Source organism: Diplotaxodon limnothrissa, linkage group LG10 (assembly GCF_057381915.1).
Source record: "Diplotaxodon limnothrissa isolate DT_005_m linkage group LG10, D_limnothrissa_male_GT1.1, whole genome shotgun sequence".
NCBI classification, from domain to species: domain Eukaryota; kingdom Metazoa; phylum Chordata; class Actinopteri; order Cichliformes; family Cichlidae; genus Diplotaxodon; species Diplotaxodon limnothrissa.
In genome coordinates this window covers 34,753,863-34,780,758 of record NC_140605.1, presented here as the reverse complement: position 1 = coordinate 34,780,758, position 26,896 = coordinate 34,753,863, and the positions used below count along the sequence as shown (strand labels likewise).

At 43.7% G+C, this 26,896-nt stretch overlaps 1 protein-coding gene across 2 annotated transcripts; it reads left to right on the top strand.

The window, feature by feature from the left end:
- The first annotated feature begins 601 nt into the window (after positions 1 to 601).
- On the top strand, positions 602 to 26,563 carry siah2l (seven in absentia homolog 2 (Drosophila)-like). Of its 2 annotated transcripts, none has more exons than XM_085364751.1 (3): positions 602 to 1,163; positions 22,570 to 22,749; positions 23,340 to 26,563. In XM_085364751.1, the coding sequence occupies exons 1-3, from the start codon at positions 717 to 719 to the stop codon at positions 23,709 to 23,711; spliced, it is 999 nt and encodes a 332-aa protein (XP_085220877.1). In that variant the 5' UTR covers positions 602 to 716; the 3' UTR covers positions 23,712 to 26,563. The 2 variants fall into 2 exon arrangements, with proteins under 2 accessions (XP_085220877.1, XP_085220876.1); XM_085364750.1 differs by lacking the exon at positions 602 to 1,163 and adding an exon at positions 7,165 to 7,677.
- Positions 26,564 to 26,896: the final 333 nt, after the last annotated feature.

Here is a 26,896-nt window from a genome sequence, read left to right as displayed (position 1 = left end):
GAGTTTCAGGTGATTTGAGCAGGGAGCGTAAACTTCTAAATTAAACCCTTTTTGGTGTAATTGAGTCATTCATTTACAAAAAGAAGCATAAATATTGGGTGGTGGGTTTTCAGGGATGAAGGAAACTGCTCGTGCTTGAGTTCTGTTAATTCTTAATTTATTACAACTGTTTCCGTAGTTGTTTAACTTTGTAGAAGATTATGAAACTCACAAAAGTTTGCAGCAAACAGGAGACTGTCACTTTGGCCACCAAGCAGGAGCAGCCCAGCGCGGCTACAACAGGTCAGCTCTGCTAGGACCGACACAAAAGCCGTTTCCGACCACGCTGAGGTGCTTAATTATCATGATTCATCATTTTAGGGGGAAAAAATCCCACAAAAAAGTGTTTTGCTCAGTTACAAAAAGAATAAAACAACAACAAAAAGCAAAGAAGAGAAAAACATTAAATTCTCACTTCATTCATTTTTTTTAATATTTATAATTAAATAAGTTTCCAATATTCTCTCCTGTTCTATTGTATATATTTGTTCTTTTATGCGACGCTGTTTGTTTTTCTTTTGCTTTCAAGCCGAACACGATTCCACTCTCTGATTGGCCGAGCGGCTTGTCAATCTTTGACGTAGCGGCCAATGGCAGGAGCCGACAGGCGATACAAACTAGCAGCCGCCATGTTGTGTCTCCGGGGGCCTCGAGGGACGTCCGGTAGTAAACAGTAGATGACGGTACCGCCTGTTCGGCAGCTCTCAGGAACGGGACCGCAGCTGGAAGCTATGAGTCGTCCATCTTCAGCCGGAGGTGGGGGACTCGGGGCCGGGAAAGCAGGCGGAGGGAAGCACGGGGGAGCGGCAGGCGCCTCTGTTGCCGCAGCGGCCGCCGGCGTGAGCTCCGTGGCCGGGTCGGGGTCTGCTCCCCCTTCCTCCACCGTGTCCATGCCGGCTACCGGCCTCGTCGGACAATCCTCGGAGCTCACGGCGCTATTCGAGTGCCCGGTATGCTTCGACTACGTCCTGCCGCCTATCCTGCAGTGCCAGGCGGGTCACCTGGTCTGTAACCAGTGTCGTCAGAAGCTGAGCTGCTGCCCGACCTGCCGAGGCCCGCTCACCCCGAGCATCCGGAACCTGGCCATGGAGAAGGTGGCCTCCACACTGCCGTTCCCCTGCAAGGTAGACCCACAGACACAAACCGGCCCAGCTGATACTCACACACTACATCACAACTCTCTTCACTTCAGTTTGTGCACAACTTCCTCCACGCACACCTGTCACGTGACGTCATCAGAGCCAAACTAGAATTTCGATTGATTTTCCAGGAAAACGTCTGACACACAGTCAACGGAGTTAAAGGTCAAAGGTTACTCCAGAAAATTGTGATTTATTTATTTATTTTTTACGTGCTGAGTTCACTGCCTGTAGTAATAATCGGACGTTGAAGCATCACTGCTTAGTTCACTGCGTGCAATCAGTGAAGGAAAGTCATGTCACAGAGTTCATTATGTAATATAGAAAGAGTATTAGGACGACATTAAGAAAAAATATGATTGATCAATTTGAGAATAAAACCAAAATCTCAAGAAAAAAGTCAAATTAGTTATTTTGTAGAGGATTTGTTTGCTTTGAAACATCTTCCTATCATATCTTGTGATAACGTCCATCCTCTTTGTTGCAGGTGTAATCATCGATATCCTGGCATTTGTTCATTGCCATTTCATTTTGTACAAATTTGGCCAACGCTTCCACGATTGTGTGTTTGTTCTTTTGTTTGATTGGTCTTTCCTTTCTTTTCAGTGTCCTTATGCCTCCCACTGCACTGTGTTCATGTCCTAAAGGAACTAAAACACATTTTAAAGTACACATTCGCAATATCATTTGGTTTTATTCTCAAAAATATCAATGATTTTTATTTTCTTTATGTGGCCCTAATACTCTGTCAGAGTAATACAACCAGGAAAGTCCAGAGTCTGTTTAGTTCAGTAACTGTAATAAACATAGTTCAGCCAGCAGTGATGAGTCCACTGATTAATCAGGACTCGTCACTCTGCTGATTGTTTCCTCTGTTTGTCTAAAACCTGCAGATAAAAATGGATGACTGGTGTTTTAATCTCCTGCATACCAAAGTGACTGTAGAGTGAGAATCGTGACCAGGTTTTAAATAACATGTCCAACAAGTGTGCAGCTGTCCACATACCTTTGGCCTCGCAGCGTGTCGACTGATTGGAGCGGCGGCTCTGGTTCCATTACACGCACATTAAAGTTGAATTGTGTGTCGGCGGCTGAAAACTGAGTCCTGACTCTGACCCTGAGGAGGAAGAGGAGGTCTGATATGGACACAGTTTCCAACCTGCATAGTACAGAAAGACTTGATACAAACTGAAAGTAGATGTTTCACAGCTCGCTCAGCTCAGCAGGCTGGTTACAGGACAGACTGCCCTCTGGTGGTGTTTTCATGCAGTGCACGTGACCTCAACAGAATATGTCCCCAAGAGTTTAGGGGAGAAAACATTAAATTTAGCTTAATTTGAGTTTATTGAAGCTGTAAGTGAAGATCATGCATAAAATTTGGCTGGTCGACGAGCGTTTCGTCATCATTTAGATTTCAACCCACGAGAATCTCCTCACCACTCGTACACGTCCTGCTGCCCTGTAATCATGTTGTGTCGTTATACCTCCTGCAGACAGCAGGCTCATGCTCATTTGTTTCACTGTTGCTGTTAAAATATGTTTTTTGTTTCTGTTGTGATGATCTTCCTTGTCTAATGCTTTTTGGTAAGTGTCTGCAGGCTGGTGTAGATGTCAGCCATACAAATCATTTGGTCACAGATGTTTTGGGTTTTTTCAGGGGAGGTTTGTGTTTTGAAAAGCCCGAAAATTCTACGTAGGACCCAATATTTACTGAGCTGTTCTCTACAGTAGGAGGAAGAACTGCAGCCTTGATGAGGTAGAGAGGACATGAAACTCTACATATAATGGCTGATTTACACCACTAAGTCCTGCTCTCACACCTGACATATATTACACTGTCTGTGAAGCCGGATTTAAGAAATAAGTGCTTAAAGTTTTAAAAAGATGTTTGGTGCCATCTTCTGTCCGTACAGAATGTGACGTCATGTGGTTGGTTGGCTGGTTGTGGCTAACAGACTAACATTAGTTTATGTTAGCTAAGTCGTGACAGTGATGCTATTGGCTTTCTGAATAGCAGCATGAGGTGTAAACATCCTGTAGTCTGGGTACAGAGCTGCCAATAATGCGCTCTGCAGTCAGACTGTGGCAGTTTCCATACCAGACTGTGATGCCGCTGGTTAGGATGCTCTCCATGGTGCCTCTGTGGAAGGTGTTAAGGATGGGTTTGGGGAGGCAAAACCTTCCTTAGTCGTCTCAGGAAGTGCAGTCGCTGCTGAGCTCTTTTTGTCACCGATTTGGTGTTGCTGGTCCTCTGTGATGCAAACACTGAAGAATCTGGTGCTCTTCACTCTCTACTGCGACACCAGCAATGCTGAGCTGGAGATGGACAGCCTTGGTCTTCCTAAAGTCAACATTGAGACATAGATTATTGTCCTTGCACCAAAGTGCCGTTGCACATCCTCTCTGTATGCAGCATCATCATCGTCCCTGATGAGTCCCACCACTGGGGTGTCATCTGGAGACTTGATCATTTGGATTGTGTTGGAGCTGGAGGTGCAGTCGTGGGTCAGCAGCGTGATTAGTGGGCTCAGCACACATCCCTGGGGGGTGGAGGGCGTCTATGCTCAGTGTGATGGTGTTGGATCTTATATTTCCAACCTGTACTGTCTATCAGTGAGAATGTCCAGGATCCATTTGCAGGTGGAGGTGTTGAGTCCGAGCAGGTCCAGCTTGCTGATCAGCTGTTGGGGGATGATGGTGTTGAATGCTGAGCTGAAATCAGTGAACAGCATTCTTATGTGGGCGTTGCGTTGATCCAGGTGTGATAGAGCTAGGCAGAGTGCCAATGAGATCGCATCACCCATTGATCGTGATATGCAAACTGTAGTGGGTCCAGTTTGGGGGGGAGCTGCTTCTTGATGTAACTCAGGACTAGTTGCTCGAAGCACTTTGTGATGATTGGAGTAAGTGCTTCTGGGCAGTAGTATTTGAGCTCCGAGGCTGTAGCTGTCTTTGGCACAGGTCTGATTGGGGGGGGGTTAAAGCACTGTGGCACAACAGCTTGGCTCAGGGACATGTTGATGACGTCTGCTAGGACAGCGGTCCCCAACCCCCGGGCCTTCGACCGGTACCGGTCCGTGGGTCGTTTGGTACCGGGCCACGAGAGTTGAGGCTCAGGTGTGAAATGTCTGGTTTTCAGGGTTTTTATCGGTTTCAGTGTTATTTTGTTATCGTTTTTATCGTTTACTCGGTTTTTCTGGGTCTTTTCACGTGTGTTATGAATAAATCTTCTTTTTTTCAGTACCGGTACTAGTTTCATTTTGTTGTATTTATCCGCAACACCTTAAAGGCCGGTCCGTGAAAATAATGTCGGGCATAAACCGGTCCGTGGCGCAAAAAAGGTTGGAGACCGCTGTCCTAGGACATCGGTCAGCTGGTCAGCACAGGCTCTGAGCACACGTTCGGGTATATTATCTGGTCCAGCAGCTTTGTGTGGGTTGACTTTAGCGAGAGTCCTTTCACTCGGGCCGTGGACAGGGACAGCACTTGGTTGTCTGGCGAGGGGCTGGTTTTCCATGCTGGCTCATTGTTTTGAGTCCCAAACCTGGCATCGAATGTGTTAACTGCGTCTGGTTGAGAGGTGTTTGGATGTCCCGCCACATTCGCTGAGAATCTCCTGACCAGGCAAAGAGATCACTGACTTTCTTTGAGCTTGATGTCCTTGGTTTGCTTGGTTGAAGTCCCCAGCGATAATGAAAAAGCCCTCGGGGTGGAGAGATTGCAGGTCCCTGACGGCCTCGTACAGCTCCCATAGCGCCTCCTTAGCATTAGCGTCAGGAGGAATGTACACTGCCACAATAACGATGATTTTGAACTCCTGCAGCAAATGATAAGGCCTGCACCTCACTGCCATAAATTCAACACACGAGCAGCCCCGCATGCTTTTTCAGATGTGGGATCACTTTAGTGCTGCAGCAACGAGTTAATGTTAAACTGAGGATGTACTGCCCACTTTGCCGTCTGTCTCTCTTTAGCAGTAAGTTGTCTTTACAAATCGGATGTGGCATGCGCTGCGTCAACGCTAACTAGAGCGAAGAACCCAAAATTTGCGCCGCGCTTGTGAGTACACAAGCAGATCGATCAGTCCCAGTATTAACACTGTACACTAACACAGTAGCTTTATTACAAAATACTAAAACACTGGTTTGATGAGTAGGAACTTTATTGTATTTAAGCAACTGCAGAGAGCAGCAAGGATCAACTGTCAAGCTAGTCATGCACATTTCTGCTGATATACTGTGTGCCATGGTTTTCAAATAGGGCTGCCACGATTACGTCGACTATCAAAATCGTCGACGACTGATTTAATAGTCGACGCGTCGTTTGAAGGTTTGTAAGATCCCAAAAGACGCAGGAATAAGTAGCAGGATTTAAGAGTGTAATAACGGACTGTGACAGAAGATGGCAGCACTGCGTGTACAAGGATGCCAGCTGCCATTAAATATATATTTCTCTCATTTTTACTGGTGACTGGTAGGAGGTAAGCTGCTGATTTCTCCAGGAGGTGGTTGTGTGTGAAGAACGTATTTGGCAACATTCAGTCGTTGGACAAACAGGAGGAAGTTCTGTGTAACTCCTTGAAATACAACAAGATAAATACACAATCTAAACTGAGGCATAAACATCAATCTTTACTGTGTGTCTTTGAGGCTTTACGTTTAGTGTGAGCCAGTATATCAGCACTCTGACGTTTGCTCTGCGCTTTGATGCAGAGCTTTTGTGCTGCTGAAAACAAGATGGTGTGATGATGTAGACGTTATTTAATCTTGGCAATAATTTTACCGTCCTACCTGAAACCTGTCAGGTCAGTTTTACTGGCACATGGACATTTTTATAGACTTTTGGAAAAAAGCTTTAATTTTCATGTTTTTAAAGCTTCTACAGTTGATCTGACAGTGGTGCAAGATGAACAAATCTGAGAAGGCTTTGTATTCAGAATGATTACAGATGTCAGGAGTGAATCAGCGCTTTGTAGTGGTTTTCTTTGTGGATGTGAATCCAGCAAACAGCATTTTGCATTGAATTTGTTTTAAAGAGCTGTCAGTGAGGAGGCAGACACCAGGAACAGACTTCAGGCACATCAAATAATAAAATCAGTCAGGTTTTGCCTGAAGTGTCGTGGATTTTTGCTAGGACCAAGTCTGTTTACATTATACATTTACACTGCTATGCTGATGACACCCAGCTCTATCTGTCCATGAAGCCAGATAACACACACCAATGAGTTAAACTGCAGGAATGTCTTAAAGACATAAAGACCTGGATGGCCGCTAACTTTCTGCTTCTTAATTCAGATCAAACTGAGGTTATTGTACTCGGCCCTGAAAATCTTAGAAATATGGTCTCTAACCAGATTCTTACTCTGGATGGCATTACCTTGGCCTCCAGTAACGCTGTGAGGAACCTTGGAGTCATTTTTGACCAGGACATGTCCTTCAACGCACATATTAAACAAATATGTAAGACTGCGTTCTTCCATTTGTGCAACATCTCTAAAGTTAGAAATATCCTGTCTCAGAGTGACGCTGAAAAACTAGTTCATGCATTTATTTCCCACGTGTGGGACTAATAAAGGTTATCTTATCTTATCTTATCTTATTACTTCCAGGCTGGACGACTGTAATTCATGGGGATTCAGTTTTCAGGCCCCTCTTCTGTGGAACCAGCTTCCAGTTTGGATTCAGGAGACAGACACTATCTCTACTTTCTTTGTATTACTGTAAGGTCTTTACCTCACAGTATAAAGCACCTTGAGGAAATTGTTGTTGTATTGGTCACACACTGTGTCACCAGTGTGTGAATGGGTGGATGACTGCATGTGTAAAGCGCTATACAAATACAGGCCATTTACCCTTTTTACCAATATGTTGCAAAAGAAATAAAATTGAATAGAAATTATTTTATTTCTATATTCACAACAAAACAAAAGAGTGAAGACAGAGGTCCTGTGTTTGGTCTCTCTCACACACACACACACACACACACACACACACACACACACACACACACACACACACACACACAGTGCATGCAGAGCAGTGCTGACAGATGCTTGGAGGAGGAGGATGGCACTCGGTTAAGCGATACTCCCCTTTTATTCTCTCTCTCTCTCTCTCTCATGTTTCCCCGCCCCCACTGTGTGTGTGTGCGTGTGTTGTGTGCGCGCACACGCTGCAGTGTCTCAGTGTCGGTTGGAGGACGCACGTTTTTCTGCTGCTCAGACAGTGAGAGGGAGAGCTCCGAGAGACATTCACTAAAAACCAGAAACAGTGATCGAGTGTGTGTCGGTGTTATTCACCGCCGGTCAGTCAGACGGACGCCACACAGCTCACTCAGTGTGTGCGTGTGTTTAGGCCCTGCGTGTTTTGTTTTTTCGTCACCACAGAAGAAGAAAACAGCTGCCCGTGTTTTCTTTTCTGCTGCTGCAGCAGGAGAGAGAGAGCGGGCGAGCGAGGTTCAGCTGCATTACGGCTGCGTCTGTTTGATCCGACAGGTTCTGGTACGTTTACCGATCGATTATCGATTGATTTGAGTCATCAGGTTGGTTTGAACCGATGTTGATGTTTTACCGCCTGAACTGGAGACGAATGCTGTTGATCAGAACAACGTATGAAAATGTTTTTGTTTGTCAAAGTAATCGATTACCTGATTCATGTTGGTGGTGCAGCTGTGGGTCTGATTGATTAATCTGCCAGTTAATTTCCTCATTAATTAAAATGATAATAAATGTGTACAGTGAAGCAGCAACAATGAGTATTTGATTGTCGATTGTGTTACTGCTTGTTGCTCTTCAAGCCAAAAAAAGCCAATGAAAAATATTTCTATTTCTACTTCCTCCCATGTTAGAGACGTTTCACTGTTTTATGTTGTTTGTACAGCATTTGTGGTTTGACTCGGAGGCTCGGTGTTTTCACAGATTTAAAAAAACAAATTTACAGCAAAAACAGTTGAATTAAGCGTTACACTGAGGTGGCTGTTAGTGTGAATCGGCATATAATAATAAATAAAACATAAATAAAACTAAACTGAATCAATTTCATCTACATTAGATGGAAAACAGCGAGCACGTAAGTCTCTTTTGGCTGCTCCGGTGTTTCTTAAATGGCCCCCACATGTTTTGGTTTGGATCTTCCTCCACTTGATCCGGACTTGGGACCAGCACTCGGAGTACTCTCGTGACCCGGATCTTGTATTTGTGTCCGGGTCTCAAACTGGTATGCACAGTGAATGTGTTAATCACTGCAGCAAAGAAAACGCTTCATTCAAAAATGCTGTAAAATCACTGAGTGTCTTTGGGCAGTTTAAACCCAGACGATGAAACGTGAAAATAATTGGCAGATTAATTAACAATTAGAATAAACATTCACACTGAACCACAGGGTGGCGCTGCTTAAACAAATTGGGGGGTAGCTGACGTGTGACGTTGGACAGCAAACATTTTTAGTTTAAAATATTTACAAGTTCTTTTATTTAATAATTAAAAATAATATAAAACATTTTATTCTTTCTGCCAACAAAGCTCATGTTCATACCCTCTCAAACTAAACACTAAACCTGTGTTTTGAGTCACAGTGTGCTACGATTTCACCACAAAAACATTAAAAAAGTTATACATTTAAAAGTGTATGAAGAGTTTTCAGTAAATGAAAACGGTGCCTAACTGACTCTAATATAAAAAGAAAGAGTGTTGGTTTGTTGGTCTCGGTGTTGGTGTTTTGGTTGCTGCCATGTTGGACTGTATTTGGACAACAGGGTGTTACGTTAGCAACTAACGTTAGCTAGCCTGGCTGTAATGGTGCCTCACAGACACAGGATACCTGCTAATTAATGCTCAGATACTGTAGAATTTAAGATAAGAAGAACTTTATTTATCCCGAGGGAAATTCTTTTGTCATACACATGCTCAATGCAGCAGAGGAATAAGATATACAATATGTACAATAGAATACAAGTATACAGTAGGATAGTGCAAAATATAATATCAAATAACTGTAGCAAGTAACAATATAACTATTGTTACTTGCTACCATATCTAGTAGAATTAGCCTCACACGGGCCTGTTATTGGATCATTGCATTAAAAATGCTCAAATAGACTCACACAGCACAGAGATCCAGTCCAAGGATTCTGCAGTTAGCTGAGGTGAAGCCTAGCAGCAGCTAGCACCTGTCTCATCGTCCACCTGTCAGGAAACTTAATGCAGTTAGCAATAAAGACCTAAAGTGTTTCTGCAGCAGGCTCTTTGTATGTGTTTATTTCTATAGTCTATCAAGATCAGCAGCATCGCTATAGCCGGCCTGTCGCTGTGATTTTTGCTAATTTACTGCTGGCAGTGGCTGATGTGTATCTGGCCTTATATTCACAGACCATGTCATTTCTTTTTGTTCTTTGATAAATCACAACAAAAACAGCCATCATCACTGAAAATCACTCAGATTTTTATTTTAAATAGCAATATGGCTCTATAAACTCACATGGTGCGTGCGGTGAAGGCTAACGCTGCTCAGGCGCCGGTTTCCACACAGATTCCTCACAGTGAGAACAAAACCATGGAAGCAGCCTCCCAAACCAAAGGATGCTGAAGCACACTTTACAGTCACAGGTGAGGGTTTGAGTCTGAACATGAGATTTGTGGACAATTAGAAAAATATTTGTATAAAAAAAATGTCCCCATTATTTAATCCAACTAACATGAGGTTGTTTCATTTATCAACGTTGTTGATAATTAATGTGTGTTCTTTGTTTCATACTTTGAAATCTTTTACTGAGAAGAATAAGCAAGATGTTTGAACCCATCAGCTTGGTTTTATTTCATGGTCCTTTGAAGTTGATCATGAAAACAGAAGAGGTCTTTTTTTTTTTTTTTTTCTAAACGCACCATTCTGTTAGAAAATGTACTGATTAATAGCTTTACTATGGTTTTGGATACTTGGTGTGACTATAAAGGTGCTCCTGTACTGTAAGCATGTATTCAAACCAAACTCATTGTGTTTGTTTTCAAGACTCTGCAGTAAATCTGAGAGCTCACACTAAAGCAGACTGAGGCCAATCGTCTGACTTGGTGAGTTAAACAGAAACCAAACATGGTCAGACGCTCGTCCGGTCTCTGTCCTCCTGTGAACTTCTGATCACTCTGCTATATGATCTCCACGTGGCTCTGCAGTCTGTCTGAACAGCTGCTGCTTGTTTTGTCTGGTTCAGTATGGTGAGCCCAAAGGGACAAAAGACTTGAGAAATCAAAGTTAAATTTAGAGTTGGAGCCTCTGAGTTTCCAGGACAAATTTCAAAGAAAGGAATTGCACACATGGAGCATGTGCAGAAAAACTTTAACTAAAGTTTTGATTCTGACTTGTAGTGTTTAAAAGAGTGAGAGACTTTTATGCTGGTGAGCTGTCGGCTTCAGCAGGAGTCAGCTTTCGTCATTGTCCATAGTGATGAGTTCAAATGTCTTGTTTTGTCCACCCAACAGAACCAGAAAATACTCACTTGTCTTTCACAGAAGACCAAAGAAACCTGGAAATATGAGCTGAAAAGATCAAAAACAGTTACTAGAGTCGACTAATCAGTAAAATTGTTGCAGCTCTAGCCTGTGCCGATGCTGTGCCCAGCCTCCTGCCTACCTCTGCTCAGAGAGTTGGCTCACTGGCGCTGCCTTCTGGGCTGGCATCACCGCCATGGGGTTGGTTCAGCTAGTGCTGCAGGGCTGACTGCTAACACCGTACAGCAGCAGCAGCATGGGTCAGAGGTCAGGGACAGAGCCCGTCGACCTGTCGGACGCACCAAACCCCTGCCGGGCAGTCAGGTGAGTCCTGAATGATGCTGGCGAGCTTTAACGTACGGCTGCGTCAAGACAGATTTTCAGTTTATTTTAATTTTAAAACACATCATCACATTTTGTTTATGGATGCCCAGACATAATTCAATTCAATTTTATTTATACAGCGCCAAATCACAACAGCGGTCGCCTCAAGGCGCTTCATATCGTACAGTAGATCGTACAATAATAGATACAGAGAAAAACTCAACAATCATATGACCCCCTATGAGCAGCACTTTGGCGACAGTGGGAAGGAAAAACTCCCTTTAAACAGGAAGAAACCTCCGACATAACCAGGCTCAGGGAGGGGCGGGGCCATCTGCTGTGATTGGTTGGGGTGAGAGAAGGAAGACAGGATAAAGACATGCTGTGGAAGAGAGACAGAGGTTAATAACAGATATGATTCAATACAGAGAGGTCTGTTAATATATAGTGAGTGAGAAAGGTGACTGGAAAAGAAAAACTCAATGCATCATGGAAATCCCCCGGCAGCCTACATCTATTGCAGCATAACTAAGGGAGGATCCAGGGTCACCTGGTCCAGCCCTAACTATATGCTTTAGCAAAAAGGAAAGTTTGAAGCCTAATCTTGAAAGTAGAGATAGTGTCTGTCTCCTGAATCCAAACTGGAAGCTGGTTCCACAGAAGAGGGGCCTGAAAACTGAAGGCTCTCCCTCCCATTCTACTTTTAAATACTCTAGGAACAACAAGTAGGCCTGCAGTGTGAGAGCGAAGTGCTCTAATAGGGTGATATGGTACTACAAGGTCATTAAGATAAGATGGGGCCTGATTATTTAAGACCTTGTATGTGAGGAGCAGGATTTTGAATTCTGGATTTAACAGGAAGCCAAAACAGGAGAAATCTGCTCTCTCTTTCTAGTCCCTGTCAGGACTCTTGCTGCAGCATTTTGGATCAGCTGAAGGCTTTTCAGGGAGTTTTTAGGACTTCCTGATAATAATGAATTACAGTCGTCCAGCCTGGAAGTAATAAATGCATGAACTAGTTTTTCAGCGTCACTCTGAGACAGGATATTTCTAACTTTAGAGATGTTGCACAAATGGAAGAAAGCAGTCTTACATATTTGTTTAATATGTGCATTGAAGGACATGTCCTGGTCAAACATGACTCCAAGGTTCCTCACAGTGTTACTGGAGGCCAAGGTAATGCCATCCAGAGTAAGGATCTGCTTAGATACCATATTTCTAAGCTTTTCAGGGCCGAGTACAATAACCTCAGTTTTATCTGAATTAAGAAGCAGAAAGTTAGTGGCCATCCAGGTCTTTATGTCTTTAAGACATTCCTGCAGTTTAACTAATTGGTGTGTGTTATCTGGCTTCATGGACAGATAGAGCTGGGTGTCATCTGCATAGCAGTGTAAATGTATGCTATGTCTTCTAATGATACTGCCTAAGGGAAGCATGTATAATGTAAACAGAATTGGTCCTAGCGATGAACCCTGTGGAACTCCATAACATAATGTAACATGTGTCATGTTTTAAAGAGCACAAAAACTTTACACTTCCTTGAAACGTTTGTTGAGTCTTGTTATGAATCAAACGCACCTCACGTAGTTCAGTTTGAGGCAAGATGGCTGAAAGAGAAGCTCGATCTACAAGTTGCAGTGATGCGTGTCCATGTGTCTTTCACGTCGTAAACATCTGACTATACTAGAGACAAAATCTGAACAATGTCCTCTGAGCGAGCGTTTGTTACACTAAACAAAGTAGGGAATGAACCAACACTGAGCTTATGGACTGTCGTGTACACCAGAGCTTTTTAAAAGCTTACTGTAAAGTTGTGCTGCACGTGAAGCCGGATTGCAACAGTTCTCGCCGGTATCGCTGAGCTGCGTCTGCACGAATTTCCTCGCTCGGTGGTTGGATCCTGTAGCGTTGGTCGTCCTTTTTGTTGCAGTCTTGCGTCTTTCCGCCTTGAACTGTGAGGTCCAGTTCATGTGTTGCTTCACTGATCATGGTCGCAGAGTATAAGCGGGAAATACCAGCTGCAATGCAAAGGGTGAAGCTGGTGTTCATCCAAAGGACTGGGGCCTCGCTGCAACATCAGTTGAATATGTCTTTGGCAATTAACGCATCTGCAGAGGTGCACCTTTTCATGTCAGAGCTAATACCATACCAGTCGCATCGTTTTTTCCTCACAAGGTCTTGAAAAGACCACGAGCATCATCTGATTCTGCAGCGTACTGGCGGTTACATCGGCCTACAGACCAACTGCTTCATTCGACTAAATCTAAACCGCAAGTGAACTAAAGAAACACTTCTTTCAACCAGAGGCAGGAAGACTGTCTGAAAGTATCTGATAAGGCAATGGAGGTTAGTTGATGTGCTTTAGCTTACTGCAAAGTTGCGGCTGTGAGAAGTGTCGGTAGAGCAAAGGTGCTATGGCGTATGTCTTAGTCTAATAATAAGGTGAAAGGGTCTCTTCTTGACTGCAGGTGTGCTGTGGGTTTACAATGTTTGAGCATGACTGCTTTAGGAGGCTTTATCAATGTCTTAGGATGTGGCTGCATCTCTCATAGAGATAATCACTGAGGTATACACATTTTCATAACTTCTAAGATATGTGCAGAGTTTGATAAGCTTGTCAGGCTCCTTGAAGAGATGACTAAAAATAAAAAAGAATAAAGGGGTCTAAAAATAGGCTTTGTTGAAATGGAGAGACAAAAGCCACCTTTGTGAGGCGAATGACAAATCCAGAGTTGGTTAAGCGAACCAGAGTCCCAGCTCGTATTCAGATGCCGTTCACTGTGCACATATGTGTCTGTAATCACAAGCAGCATCCTCAGGCAGGTGGTGAACAGCCGGCAGGAATACCAAAACCATTATCCTGAACCACAGCGCCCTTCATCGTCTCACCAATCCCAACAGAACAGATTCATCAGATCTGCGCCGGCTGAAGCAGCAGCACAGCCAGGAAAGCACTCAGCTGAGCCCAGCACGATCAATACCAATCAGGCTGAAAGGATCAGAGAGGCTGAGCGAGACGTGCTGCTAAACGAGTTGGGGGTAAAGAAGCCTCCCTCCTCTGCAGTCGGGTTTTTATTAGGAACAAATGGGTCCAGTAAGTTTGACTGAGATCGATGATGAAATGAGGTTAATGGATGTGAAGATTTAGCTACCCTAAAAACCAGCCTTGATGGTCGAGGGTGGAGTTTGATACCTCGGCTGCACAGAGCTGGTTTTCTCTTTTATGGCTGACTCATAATCAAAACATGACTCAGCAAATAAAAAAAAAATACTTTAAGACCTCAAAGATGAAATTCATCGAACATAATGAGACACTTATATTTACAGTGCAGCTTTTCACTGCAGCTACCTGAGCACATGTTGGCTTTAAAGGAAATGTGCTGGTTTGAATCACATCTATTTATCTGCTTCACACACAAGTTGTCCGTGGTGTTCCACGGGGTTTGTGCTTCGACCAACAGGTTTTTCATCATCCATGCTTCCTCTGTGAGAAAACCCTGCATACATTTGGTTTGCCCGTAACTCTCAGTACTGTCATGCTTTTAAATTCAACAGTTTACTCTACAGTTTTGGTTTTCCTGTACATGACAGATGTTGATTCATCAGATTCACAGCAGACTAATGCAGAGATGTTCAGCCTGTGTTGGTCAGGACTGCGAGGTGTTTCCTGACAGCAGGTTGTGCCGTCGGAGTCCTGATGAGACGCTGCACAGGTTTTGTTCTAAATCCTCTGCTAAAGCAATCTGGATAAGAGGATTCCTGCCTGCTGTGTGTTTGGCACAAAGTGACAAAATGTTCTGACCTGTTCTAAATCGAGTCCTGAAAATTGATCATGGAAATCAGGTCGTTCTTTTTAGTTCTGCTTAGGGCTGCTCAATTAATCGAATTTTAATCACGATTACGATCTGGGCTTTCAACGATCATTAAAAATGACTGAGCCGATTATTAGCCCCTCCCTCGTGGTTTACTCTCGCGCTGCTCCATGTGGCAAATCAAGCGCACCTCTCTGCATTTCGAACACGTGTCACAACAATTAAGAGCAGCGGTCCCCAACCTTTTTTGCGCCACGGGCCGGTTTATGCCCAGCAATATTTTCACAGACCGGCCTTTAAGGTGTCACGGATAAATACAACAAAATAAAACTAGTACCGGTACCAAAAAAAAAGAAGATTTATTCATAACACACGTGAAAAGACCCAGGAAAACCGAGTAAACGATAAAAACAATAACAAAATAACGCTGAAAACCGATAAAAACCCTGAAAACTATACATTTCACACTTGAGCCTCAACTCTCTCATACCAAACGTACCGGTCCGAGGCCCGGGGGTTGGGGACCGCTGATTAAGAGGACCCGAGGGAGTTCGGAAAGCTAAGCAGAAGTTATTTGGAGAGGAGAGTGACTGCTGTTGGTTGAAAAGAGAGGTAAAAAAAACTTCAGTGGTGTGGAAACATTATGGGCTCGCACAGTCAGAACTCATTTTTCATTTATTTTTTATATTGCAAACATTTGCACTGTTATCAGTATTTGCACACTATTTTATATTATTTTTTGACAATCTTTAAAGTCATTATCCAACACATTGTTATTGTTAAATAAATATCGTCAAATAATCGAGATCTCAATTTCAGTGAAAATAAACGTGATTATCATTTTTGCCATAATCGAGCAGCCCTAGTTCTGCTGATATCTGCGTTTTGGCTTCAGAAGGTGGTGGACATGTTTTCTGGGTTTTGGACAACAGATGAATATTCATATTACAATTTTATTTTTTATTTTTTATAGGTTGTAGTTAATAAATCACAATTTCAACTAAGTAATCATTCCAAATAAATAATCTAAACCCAGGACAAATGAAGAACAACTCATGTAAGTTTATAAATTAGCTTACAAGTTAATAATTCAGAGAGCTGCGCTTGTTACATCTGAACCAGCAGTTTGCTTTAATGAATAGAAGTCGGTTAATGTGGCCTTTGTGTCTGCTGCCCTTTCCAGGAAGCCGCTGCTGTGTTTTGACCCGCAGATCGTAAATATTTAATCACTGAGTAAAGCTCCTGCTGAGCAGCGATCGAGGACTTCGCCTGCAGTGGCTTCATGCCTGCTACATTATTCTGATCATTAATGCTGTCGAGGCTATTTTGTGTCCCTTGGTTATCGATTGTTTCTAGAGTTGAACTGTCTCTTTGGTGGGGTTGCATTGAGATGACATCCATACACCCAAACTCTCAAGTTACTAAAAGCTCTATGAACAAATGGGATGCTGTAATAGTGTTACCCACAGGAAGTGGCTAGTCGGCGTATTCTTCGCCAACTGGTCAACCCATCATAGCATATTTAAGTTTATCACTGGTTAATTTATCATCTGCTCTCAGTTTAGATCCAGGTAACCTGGATACCCCAGAAACATCCATAGGAGGCTTCAGTATAACCTTCAGTTGGGGGGAAAATTCAAACTACGTTACGCAGATTGTCTCTCAGAAATGGGAGTCTGAAGGAAGCTAACGAGCCAGATCTGGTTGAATTTGTCTGAAAAGTCTCATTTCATTGAGAGCTTTTGTTTAAAGCCTGGACTTAGTTGAGAAACTGAGTGAAACTGTCAGTTTGCTGGTTAGTCATCGGTTACTGGAAAGAGGAGCTCTAGTCCTCACAGGCTTGAACTGGACTCCTGGTCATGAGTCTGATGCTGTCTCCTGACCTCGCAGCAGGTTGTGCTGCCTGTTGTAGTAGACAAGTGTTTCACCAGATCTGTGTTAACACAAACAGGAAGTGGTTCGTGTTATACATTAGTGAATAAATGGATGATCATCCTGTTTTCTCCTCCTGCAGATGTGTAGGTGTGCTCCTTATCCATCCTGACAGCCAGACCCTCTCCAGCAGTCGCCTTCCAGACGTTAATCTACTTATCGTGCTGCCGACTGAGATAATGCTCAGTCTTTGACAGCAGTTCTTCAGGCTTAGCCAAAACCGGTTATATCCTATTTTATTAACAGAGCGTGTTTGAGGTTTGTTTATTGTGTTTAGGCAGCAGAGTGATGCTTTACAGCTTAAATGATTACTACACTGGCCAGAATGCCTCAATAATGAGCTTCAACAAAGGCAGATCTGCTGTCAGACATTTTATCCTCACTGTATTATAAGCACACATTAGCAGAAATCACAGCGTCTTGTTTGGCGTGAGAATGTTTCGTTGGGTGGAGACTGTAGCGGCTGAAGCTCAGGAGGCTAAATATGTTCCACTTTATCACCAAAGAGTTCTCTGAGCGTCCTGAGGGTAACGACCTGCTCCCCAACCTTCAAGAACAGCAAAGCTTCAGAAGCTTTTTTTCTTTTGCATTTACACCAGTTGCATTGAATCAGTGGGAATGCTGGTGTTTGGCGTGTCACTGACACTGAGGACAACATGATCAGAGCTGTGAGTTTGGTCCGTTTCATTTTCTCAGCTCTCTCAGCCACAGCAGACCTGCTCCACTCGAGGACCAGAGATCCAAAACAAGCTTGAAACTCCCCACGCCAAACTCAACCCACCTCATTCCCAATGTAGCAAAGCGTGAACGTGAAGCTGTTAATTCACCGGTTGCTCTGCATTCCTCCTTGACCTCCAGCTCTGAGCTGTGCGTGACTCATAACTTAACAAGAGTTTTAACGACTGTTAGAAAAATTAGCTAATTTCTAAATCGACTGTCAGGCAGAGCCAGGACTCGCTGGAGGAGGCTTCCCTGCTTGGACCGCTGCCCCGGTGACCTGGCCCCAGATAAGCGGGAAAAAAAGGATGGATGGAACTCCGACACTAAATATCAGTTACTCCTAAACTTGAATTGTACTTCTGCGTCGGGTTTATGGCTTACACCAGAACCAGAACCCCAGTTTAACCCTAACCTAAAACCTTTTACATAACCTGATGTGCATCTGACTACACATTAGGCCGACACATACCACGGCAACTTGGATGGCGTGAAACGTTGCTGTGTGGGAGTTAAAAGGGTTTTGTGGTTAATGCGTGAGTTGGATTTAGATTTGCTGCAGGAGTCTAAATGAAGTCTAGAGACTGAGGAAGGAACTAAAAACTAGAGATACCACTTTTTTATGTCCGATACCGATACCGATATCATAAATTTGGATATCTGCCGATACCGATATGAATCCGATATAGTGTTTTTTTTTAATCAACAAAACTGTTTTTTAAAATATCTTGCTGCAATTTGCAAGTCTGCAAGTTCATACTCAAGTTTAAAACAACAACTACACTAAAGCTATTCTGTTATACCTGTATGCAAAAAAAATATTTCATAGTTCAGCAATACTGATCAATCTAATAAACTTAAACCTACACCATCCTCCCTATTCTGGTATTTTAAAGAGTACTTAGCGTAAATATTAAGCAACCTAACTAATAGGGTTCCAACTCCCAGCAACAACAAAAATAAATAAATAAAAAATAGGGAACCACCCCTCACGCTCCACCTCATGATGCTTAATCGACGTAATCAACCTTAATTTGATGCAGTGTGAAAAAAAAATGCACAGAAATCAATTATTTTTCAAGAAATATTAAATAGATTCAACATCTTTCTTCAACAAAATTGCAGACTGCACAGATGGTACCTTCCCAAAGGAAAAAGTACTATAGCTTACTAGGGTATATATATTAGACTTAATAGTCACTATATACAGTAATTGACTTCTATTCATTTTACATCAAATTAAAACTTTGGGTGTCAGATAATTATTTATTAAAAGCTCGACATTTTAAATGAGAATAAGAAAGAAAAGTATGTCTTTGTGCCCCCTTTTCCCTGTTCATGCCCTATCGGCCCCCCTGGCTAAACTTTGCTAGATCCGCCCCTGCACAGTTACCAGCCGTCAGCTACGTAGAAAAAGATCCTCGAGTAGAAAGTAATATTAAATACATTCTAACAACAGCTGATCAAGCTTAAACGTGCTGCTGTTGTTCAGCCGCTGGTTTCCTCTTTCTGGTGCAAAGTGGGCCAAAAACAAACCAGAGTCACGGACTCGCGACAGAAAAGCCGATCAGCTGATCGTTAAGCAGTTTCATGATTGAAGTAGCAGCAAGAAGAGGCAGTCGCTCCATATATCCTCGTTAAGCTTAACGCAGGAATGCTTTACAAACATTCAGAGATGGACTTACACACTTGCTTTACTTCTCTCGGGGATAACTTTGTCGGAGATGAAATGCCGGGTTGCTAGCGAAGCTCCAAATGCTATCCAGACCACCGACAGGTCCCGCATGCCACAGCCGCTCTATCACGTGATGCATACTGCTCCGACGTGCTAACGTTCTGAGGTGAGTTACGGCGTGTTGCAAGTTTTGTGAGGTGCTTTCGTGATATTTAATGGATCGGATTACATTTTTTATTTTTCTCCGATATCCGATCCAGTAATTTAGGTCAGTATCGGACCGATACCGATACGTAATATCGGATCGGTCCATCTCTAGTAAAAACTAGAGACGGACCGATCCGATATCACGTATCGGTCCGATACTGACCTAAATTACTGGATCGATATCGGAGAGAAATAAAAAATGTAATCCGATCCATTAAATATCATCAAAGCACCTCACAAAACTTGTGACATGGCGTAACTCGGCTCATAACCGTAGCACGTCGGAGCAGTGTGGTCACGTGATAGAGCGGCTGTGGCGTGCGAGACCTGGTTGAGCATTCGGAGCGTCGCTACCAAACCAGCATTTCATCTCCGAGGAAGTGATCCCAGAGAAGTAAAGCAAGTGTGTAAGTTCATCTCTGAGTGTTTGTAAAGCATTCCTGCGTTAAGCTTAACAAGCGACTGCCTCTCTCTCTGCTGCTGCTACTTCAATCATGAAACTGCTTAACGATCAGCTGATCGGCTTTTCTGTCGCGAGTCCGTCTCTCTTCTTTGTTTTTGGCCCACTTTGCACCAGAAAGAGGAAACCAGCGGCTGAACAACAGCTGCACGTTTAAGCTTGATCAGCTGTTGTTAGAATTTATTTAATATTACTTTCTACTCGAGGATCTTTTTCTACTGCTGATGTAACTGTGCAGGGGCGGATCTAGCAAAGTTTAGCCAGGGGGGCCGATAGGGCATGAACAGGGAAAGGGGGCACAAAGACATACTTTTCTTTCTTATTCTGTCATGTCGAGCTTTTAATAAATAATTATCTGAATCTTACACCCAAAGTTTTTTTTTTTTTTTTACATACAGGTATAACAGAATAGCTTTAATGTTTTGTTTTTTAAAACTTGAGTATGAACTTATACAAAATGCAGCAAGATATTAAAAACACACTATATCAGATTCATATCGGTATCGGACATGAAAAAGTGGTATCGTGCCATCTCTGCTAAAAACCAAAGTCCCTGAAAAACAGACCAGTTCTTGCTTGTGTGAACATATTCATTCATGATGGACACAGAAAAATTGCCCAGCTGATGGGAAGAGGAGGAGCAGAACATAAAGTTCAAGAAAAACTTTGTGTTTGGTGTGAACGTACTGATGGTTCTTAAGTCCTAGAGAAACACTCAGTCATACTTTACTTTGTACTTTTGTGTTGAGTCTACGGAGTATCCTGGTGGCGATCGTGGCTCAAGAGTTGGGAGTTCGCCTTGTAATCGGAAGGTTGCCGGTTCGAGCCCCGGCTCGGACAGTCTCGGTCGTTGTGTCCTTGGGCAAGACACTTCACCCGTTGCCTACTGGTGGTGGTCAGAGGGCCCGGTGGCGCCAGTGTCCGGCAGCCTCGCCTCTGTCAGTGCGCCCCAGGGTGGCTGTGGCTACACTGTAGCTGCCATCACCTGTGTGTGACTGTGTGTGTGAATGGGTGGATGACTGGATATGTAAAGCGCTATATAAATACAGGCCATTTACCATATCCTGAAACCCTTACGCAGAGCTTACTCCATAACCTGACTTGCACTCTCAGTACAGCTAATGTCATGTTGGCACAGCCCACAATTACTGTGATTATTTCCTCACATTTCCAGCTGCTTCTGTCACCATTTTTCACCTTGATCGGCAGAATGGATCAGTTTGAACTGACTAATGTATAGTATGAATGTAATGTAAGTGCTACAGTTGAACCTTGTGTAGGCTACACCGATGTAGAAGTTGAGCTTAAGAAGAGTGGACTATCTCCAAGACTTAGAAGAACTATGGAAAAAGGTCTCAAAGTTTGAAGAATCTTAAAATGAGATCATGCTTTAGCTGAACAAAGTGGCCAATGAGACCTGAGAGGTGCTTCCTGAAGTTTAAAAATCTTCGGGGCACATGTCTGCCCCATTCCAGCACCGCGTTAGTAAGACTGGGAAAGATATGACATTGAACATCAGAGACATGGCACAGATGTCCGTTCTGCATCTGGGATCCTGTTTTCTGTTCAAAGCTACTCTCCTGCATATATTTGATGTATAAATAATGGATCCATATCTCGATGATGTGCTGTGACAGCTGGGTGCAGAGCGTGTACTGTGTGGTGTTCTGGTGTCAAACCACCCAATCAGCAGTCATCTTCTGAACACGCCGTTCTCGTCTGGATGTGTCTTCCCTCATGTTTATGGATGCTCTCCCAGCACGCCGAAACCAGGGGGCGATGTTCAAACGGCATCGCTAACGACATCGTCCGCTTCCCCCGAGAGCCTTCCCGTCTCCCTGAGCTCCTCACCGCCTCGCTGTTTTCATACCTCATTTACTGCCTTCCTCATCACTCCCCCCCCTTCATGCCCCGCTATAAGCTCCGTCTGTCTGTAGTCAGTCTGTTGTTGGAGATGAAACGGGATGAGGGAGGGAGAGTCTCACCGCTGTGACCTTCAGCGTTTCAGAAAATGAAGGAGACAGCTGCAGCCATTACAGTAACGCACTCCTGTCTGCATAAAGGCAGCAGCCATCGGCTGTCTTTATATCCCAGCTTCTTAATTCATCCAGAAAATTTAAATTACTCCTCATTTAATGTCCTCTGAGCCGAGGCAACAGTTCAGACATTTATCAGGAGGAAAAATGTGGAAATGGCAAAACATCAGTACAGAAGCATCAATGAACCGTTGAAATGAAAAGTGGTTTGTGTTGGACCTGGACTAACATAACAATGTTTCAGTTTAGTTTTTAAAACGAACCAAACTAACAATGACTAAAAATATTACAACTTTTCTGTGTTTATTCTGTTTTAAGCACACAGCGTAGTTTTAACTGTAGAAAGTATAAATGTTGTTACTTCCTTAAGATGAGTGTTTACGCTGAACCTGGATGGCGAGGGCCGGATCTCAACAAGAAACCGTACGATGGCAGAAAAACTGTACGTTAGCCAGTGAGCATAACCAGTCTTTGACTCTTAATGGACTTTTATTAAGTATGATCTGAGTGAGTCCATGAACTCATCAAAGCGGTAACACCGGTCATGGCCAAGGGTAATTTTCCCCGTCATGTTACAACATTGAAAAGAATGCAAGTTTAAGGCACTTCCACATTAGTTCAAGTAGATTGTCGGTGAGAGAAAAGGGTCAATTTCCTTGATGTAATATTCATGTGAGATGCGACTTTCCTTCAGCAGCTGATGTTTCAGGTCGAGCGTGCCTCTAACTGTGTTGTGTGTCCTCCCTGCAGTATTCGTCAGCCGGCTGCCCGCTGTCTCTTCACCACAGCGAGAAGCCCGATCACGAGGAGGTGTGCGAGTTCAGGCCGTACACCTGCCCGTGCCCAGGAGCCACCTGCAAGTGGCATGGCTCACTGGAGGCCGTCATGCCTCACCTCATGCACGCTCACAAGTCCATCACCACGCTGCAGGTCAAGATCCAAACTTTGATTCTACAGACACACAGTATGGGGTAGAAACACGGGCAAAGTGGGAACCATCTTTGTTTGCAGCCTGTCCTTCTGACTGTTTCTGCACTTTGGGGCTTTAACACAATGCATCCACAATGAATGTCGAGCTGTCATGTCAGCGTTCCAACCGTTAACCAGTGTAAGGCCCTGCATTCAGTATCAGTGGAACCTCTGAATCAAACAAAAGCGCCGTTTGAAGTAACCAGCAGATTTAACTACTCACCAACTGAACATGCAGGATGTAGTTGGAACGCAGCTAGGAGAGATTTCAGGACATCCTACACATCAGGTCTACAAGCTGCTGAGACAAACAATGTAAATTATTAAGGAATCCTCAGCAGCGAAACAGAGAAACACGGCACTGTGTAGAAACGGGATCACAAGTGTTCTTAACTGTGTGACGTTCGTGTAAGTGAACGTTTCACCTTTTCTGCTCACGTCTCTGACACCACAGCACTTCTTGGTTCTTCAGCTTGTTTTCCTCATGATTTCAGGTGTGAAGTGTGAAAACGTTGAGTTCTTCCTAATCGGTACTTGTTTCCGTGCTGCAGGGGGAGGACATCGTTTTCCTGGCGACGGACATCAATCTGCCGGGCGCCGTCGACTGGGTGATGATGCAGTCATGTTTCAGCCACCACTTCATGCTGGTGCTGGAGAAGCAGGAGAAGTATGAAGGTCACCAGCAGTTCTTTGCTGTCGTGCTGCTCATCGGCACCCGTAAGCAGGCCGAAAACTTCGCTTATCGCCTGGAGCTAAACGGCAACCGGCGCCGGCTCACCTGGGAGGCCACGCCGCGCTCCATCCACGATGGCGTGGCCGCCGCCATCATGAACAGTGACTGCCTGGTCTTCGACACCTCCATCGCCCATCTGTTCGCTGACAATGGTAACCTGGGGATCAACGTCACCATCTCCATGTGCTGACGGAGCCGAGGGGAGCCTCCTGCCGAGGGAGGAGTTAAGGAGGTGCAGAGTGCACCTGCTGACAGCCTCAGTTGGAGTCGTTCGAGGAGTCGGCTCAAACAGTCAGCAGCAGCCCTTTGACCTCTGTGGTCAGCTAACGATGGACGTGGGGCAGAATGTCCTTTGGTTACCTGTCTGGAAACGAGGGCGTCACCTCGAGCCTCCAACACTCTCCTCGATGGAGGAACGGTCGGATCTGCTGGTTCGACCGCAGCCAGGACGTCTGGCCTGGTTAGAGATTAAACTCCCGAGGACTCGGTCCTCATTGGTGGAAACAAACACTTCTCTCTGCCGAAGCGGCTCCCTCTTCCTGCGTCGGGTTAATCGGCTTCCTGTCAGGCCGGCGTGTTCACAATATTCTGCTCTGCAGTTCTGGTGCTATCAGACTGAGTTTACGTTCTTCACCAGCAGAGGCCAAATACACCACGACTGTTACGACATTCACAGTTAATGGTTCAGGAAACGCTCTGATAACGTTCACGTCTGATTAGTTGTTTACAGAGAGATTCTGAACATGCAGAGTTCAGCCGTGGCTTCTTTATTGGTTAATGTGCAGATTATTTATTGTTTTGGCTTTTTTGTTGAAAGGAAGTGGAGAATGTAAAGATATTTGCTTTAGTATCACATATAACAAAGAAATCATCCAGTGATTATAGGACAGAGCGGAAAATGAGTCTAACCTTGTTGCCAACAGACCAAAAATATTCAGGAAATATTATTCAAGGTGAATTTGACTTATTTCAATAATCTCTGTGCACTGAAGGAGTTGGTGAAAACTATCTACATGTCCATAGAGGTGAGGCATGTGAACATGTTTATTTCTGCTGTAACGTTTTAGTATGAAAGAGGATAAATGTCATTTTAAGACTGGAATTTAAAGCAAAATGAGGAATTAGACACTTTTAATCCGAGGAAAATGTTTGTCTGAGTCGTTAGTTTTCTTTGTCACGTGTCAGTAAATTAAAAACTGTCATTCTCATTCTCATTGGCTGTTTCCTCACACTTTTTTAAACCTTTTTGATAAACTCAGTAAAGAAAGGGCCGTGGGTCGGGCTGTCAGCTGTGTTTTTAATATGCACGTATAGAAAATGATCTGCAGGTTAATCCGTCTGTGTTCATAAAAAACAAATACTGTGAAAAAGCTCCACAGACCTGGAGTCAGCTGGTGGAAGAAGGCTGCCAGCAGTTCAGGTAAAGCAGAGTAATGTGAACACCAACATTCTGACTGAGAGGTTGCCGGTTCAGATCCCTGCAGCTGCAGATGGTGACTGATGGCGGGTCTCTGACTGGAGGTCGGCCTTTGACCTGAGCTGTGCTCAGTTAATCCTCAGACTTTCTTTAATCTCTGATAAAAGCAGTAAAATGGAGGAATAATCCTCCCGTCCCTCCTCCTGCAGTCCGTTTAGCCGCCAGCGCCTTACTTTTCTACCGCTAACCACCTCCTCCCATTCACCCGCTTTCTAAAGGGGCCTTGGTGCTGATGTGCTGCTTCTGGGAAACAGAAAAACGCAACGATGTGTTCAGAAGAACGGAGAGCTGCTCGTCTGCTCAACGCCACAGAGACACGACCGACACAAACTCGTGTATTTATGTGGAAATGTGGGTTTTAAAAACTAAATTCCTTCTCGTGAAACCGTCATAGCAACTGACCAGAAAGATACCTCTGACCACAGACATGTCTGTAACTGAACCGCAAAGCCCTCCGAGCTCAGCGGCGTTTCCTCTGTGTTCATGAAGATGAAGAAAAGTCCAAAATAAGCCGATTTCTTCCCATCATTCATCCAAGTGTCTCATCCAGCTCTGGATTTTCTTTAGAGAGTAGCTTTGTATGATTCAGAGTTACGTCTTATTCTGATTGGCTGACTTCTGCTTTTGAGCTGTAGTCATTAGATTTCTGTGCTTGTAGAAAAACACACCCGGCTCCTTCGTACCTGCTCGATGATTATCGTGTTTCTGTGGTGTGTTATGCTTGACTGGTGGGTCGTGAACAGAAAACTGCAAATTTGAGCTTATTTGTCATAAAACTTGTCACATCCCACATTTCCAGAGTGGGCAGGAAAAAGGCTTATTCTAATATGACTGCTGTATGTGCACACAGTAGAAACACAGAGCAAACACTGCTGTCTCTTTGTCTCCAGGTGTGGTTACCTCGACACGAGTGTCCCGGTTTCAGGGTCCCGTTTTTCCGTTTGCGGATCATTTTGTGATTTTTCAAAGTTCAAAGTTCAAAGTGCTCGCTGCAGTTTGATGTGAATCTTTGATCACAAACAATGAGAGCAGGAAACATTCTCCCAGTGTTGGAGTGACGAAGAAACCTTTTTACTCTTCGGATGAAAGCACGTTTACTTCCACATAGCAAAGAAGTTTTATGGCACCATAAGAAAAATGCTGACTGACACACACACACACACACACACACACAGTGCAAAAGTCTTGAGCCTCCATCATGTGTTCATATTTGAATGAGGGTTTTCCAGCCTCTGAATGCCAACAAAGAATCAGACTCAGTTTTAACAGCCTTGGAAATGAAGCATGAGGACGCACAGGGAGGTCCACAACCCGGGACGCTCGTGTCCACAGACACACTCAACAATAATCACTTTCACGCCGACTTTCCATGAAATATTTTGAGATATTGTAAATGAAGCTAAAGGGACAGTCTATTTTCTAAAGATTTATTCCTCCCACTCTTTGTTTTCACACGTATTTGTGCTGCTGTTTGAGATTTCCAGAGTACGTTTTCTACGCTCACGGTGATGTTTCTGTTGTAAAGCTCAGTTTGTGATGTTTCTGTAATAAACAGGTTTGTTTACGCTGACCTTCATGTTGCTATTCCTCCTTCCATTAATAAACTGAACTTCTCCTCATCGTTTGGAGTACACCAAAATATTTTAACATTTCAGTTCGAAACCATCAGTAAAAAAATGAGCATCAAATTTTTTACCATATTTGGAAAAGAGGGTGGTGTACGTATTAAACTGGCTTCACTTTGAACTTAGGCTGATGCTGTGTACTTTCAGCTAGAGACACGATTTAGTCTTTAAGAAAATACCAGGACACCAAATATTAAAGTTGTTTTCATCTTTTTCACATTTTTTGCTGCTTTTGCTCAAAGTTTAGGCTTTTTTTTGTTTTATTTTTTTAAT

What these genes read in the sequence shown, in the direction of transcription:
- siah2l (XM_085364750.1), top strand. Translation starts at nt 7,207, where the DNA reads ATGCAGAGCAGTGCTGACAGATGCTTGGAGGAGGAGGATGGCACTCGG. An exon ending in GTTTGATCCGACAGGTTCTG is followed by an intron (nt 7,678 to 22,569) that starts GTACGTTTACCG and finishes TCCTCCCTGCAG; the next exon opens with TATTCGTCAGCCGGCTGCCC. An exon ending in AGTCCATCACCACGCTGCAG is followed by an intron (nt 22,750 to 23,339) that starts GTCAAGATCCAA and finishes TCCGTGCTGCAG; the next exon opens with GGGGAGGACATCGTTTTCCT.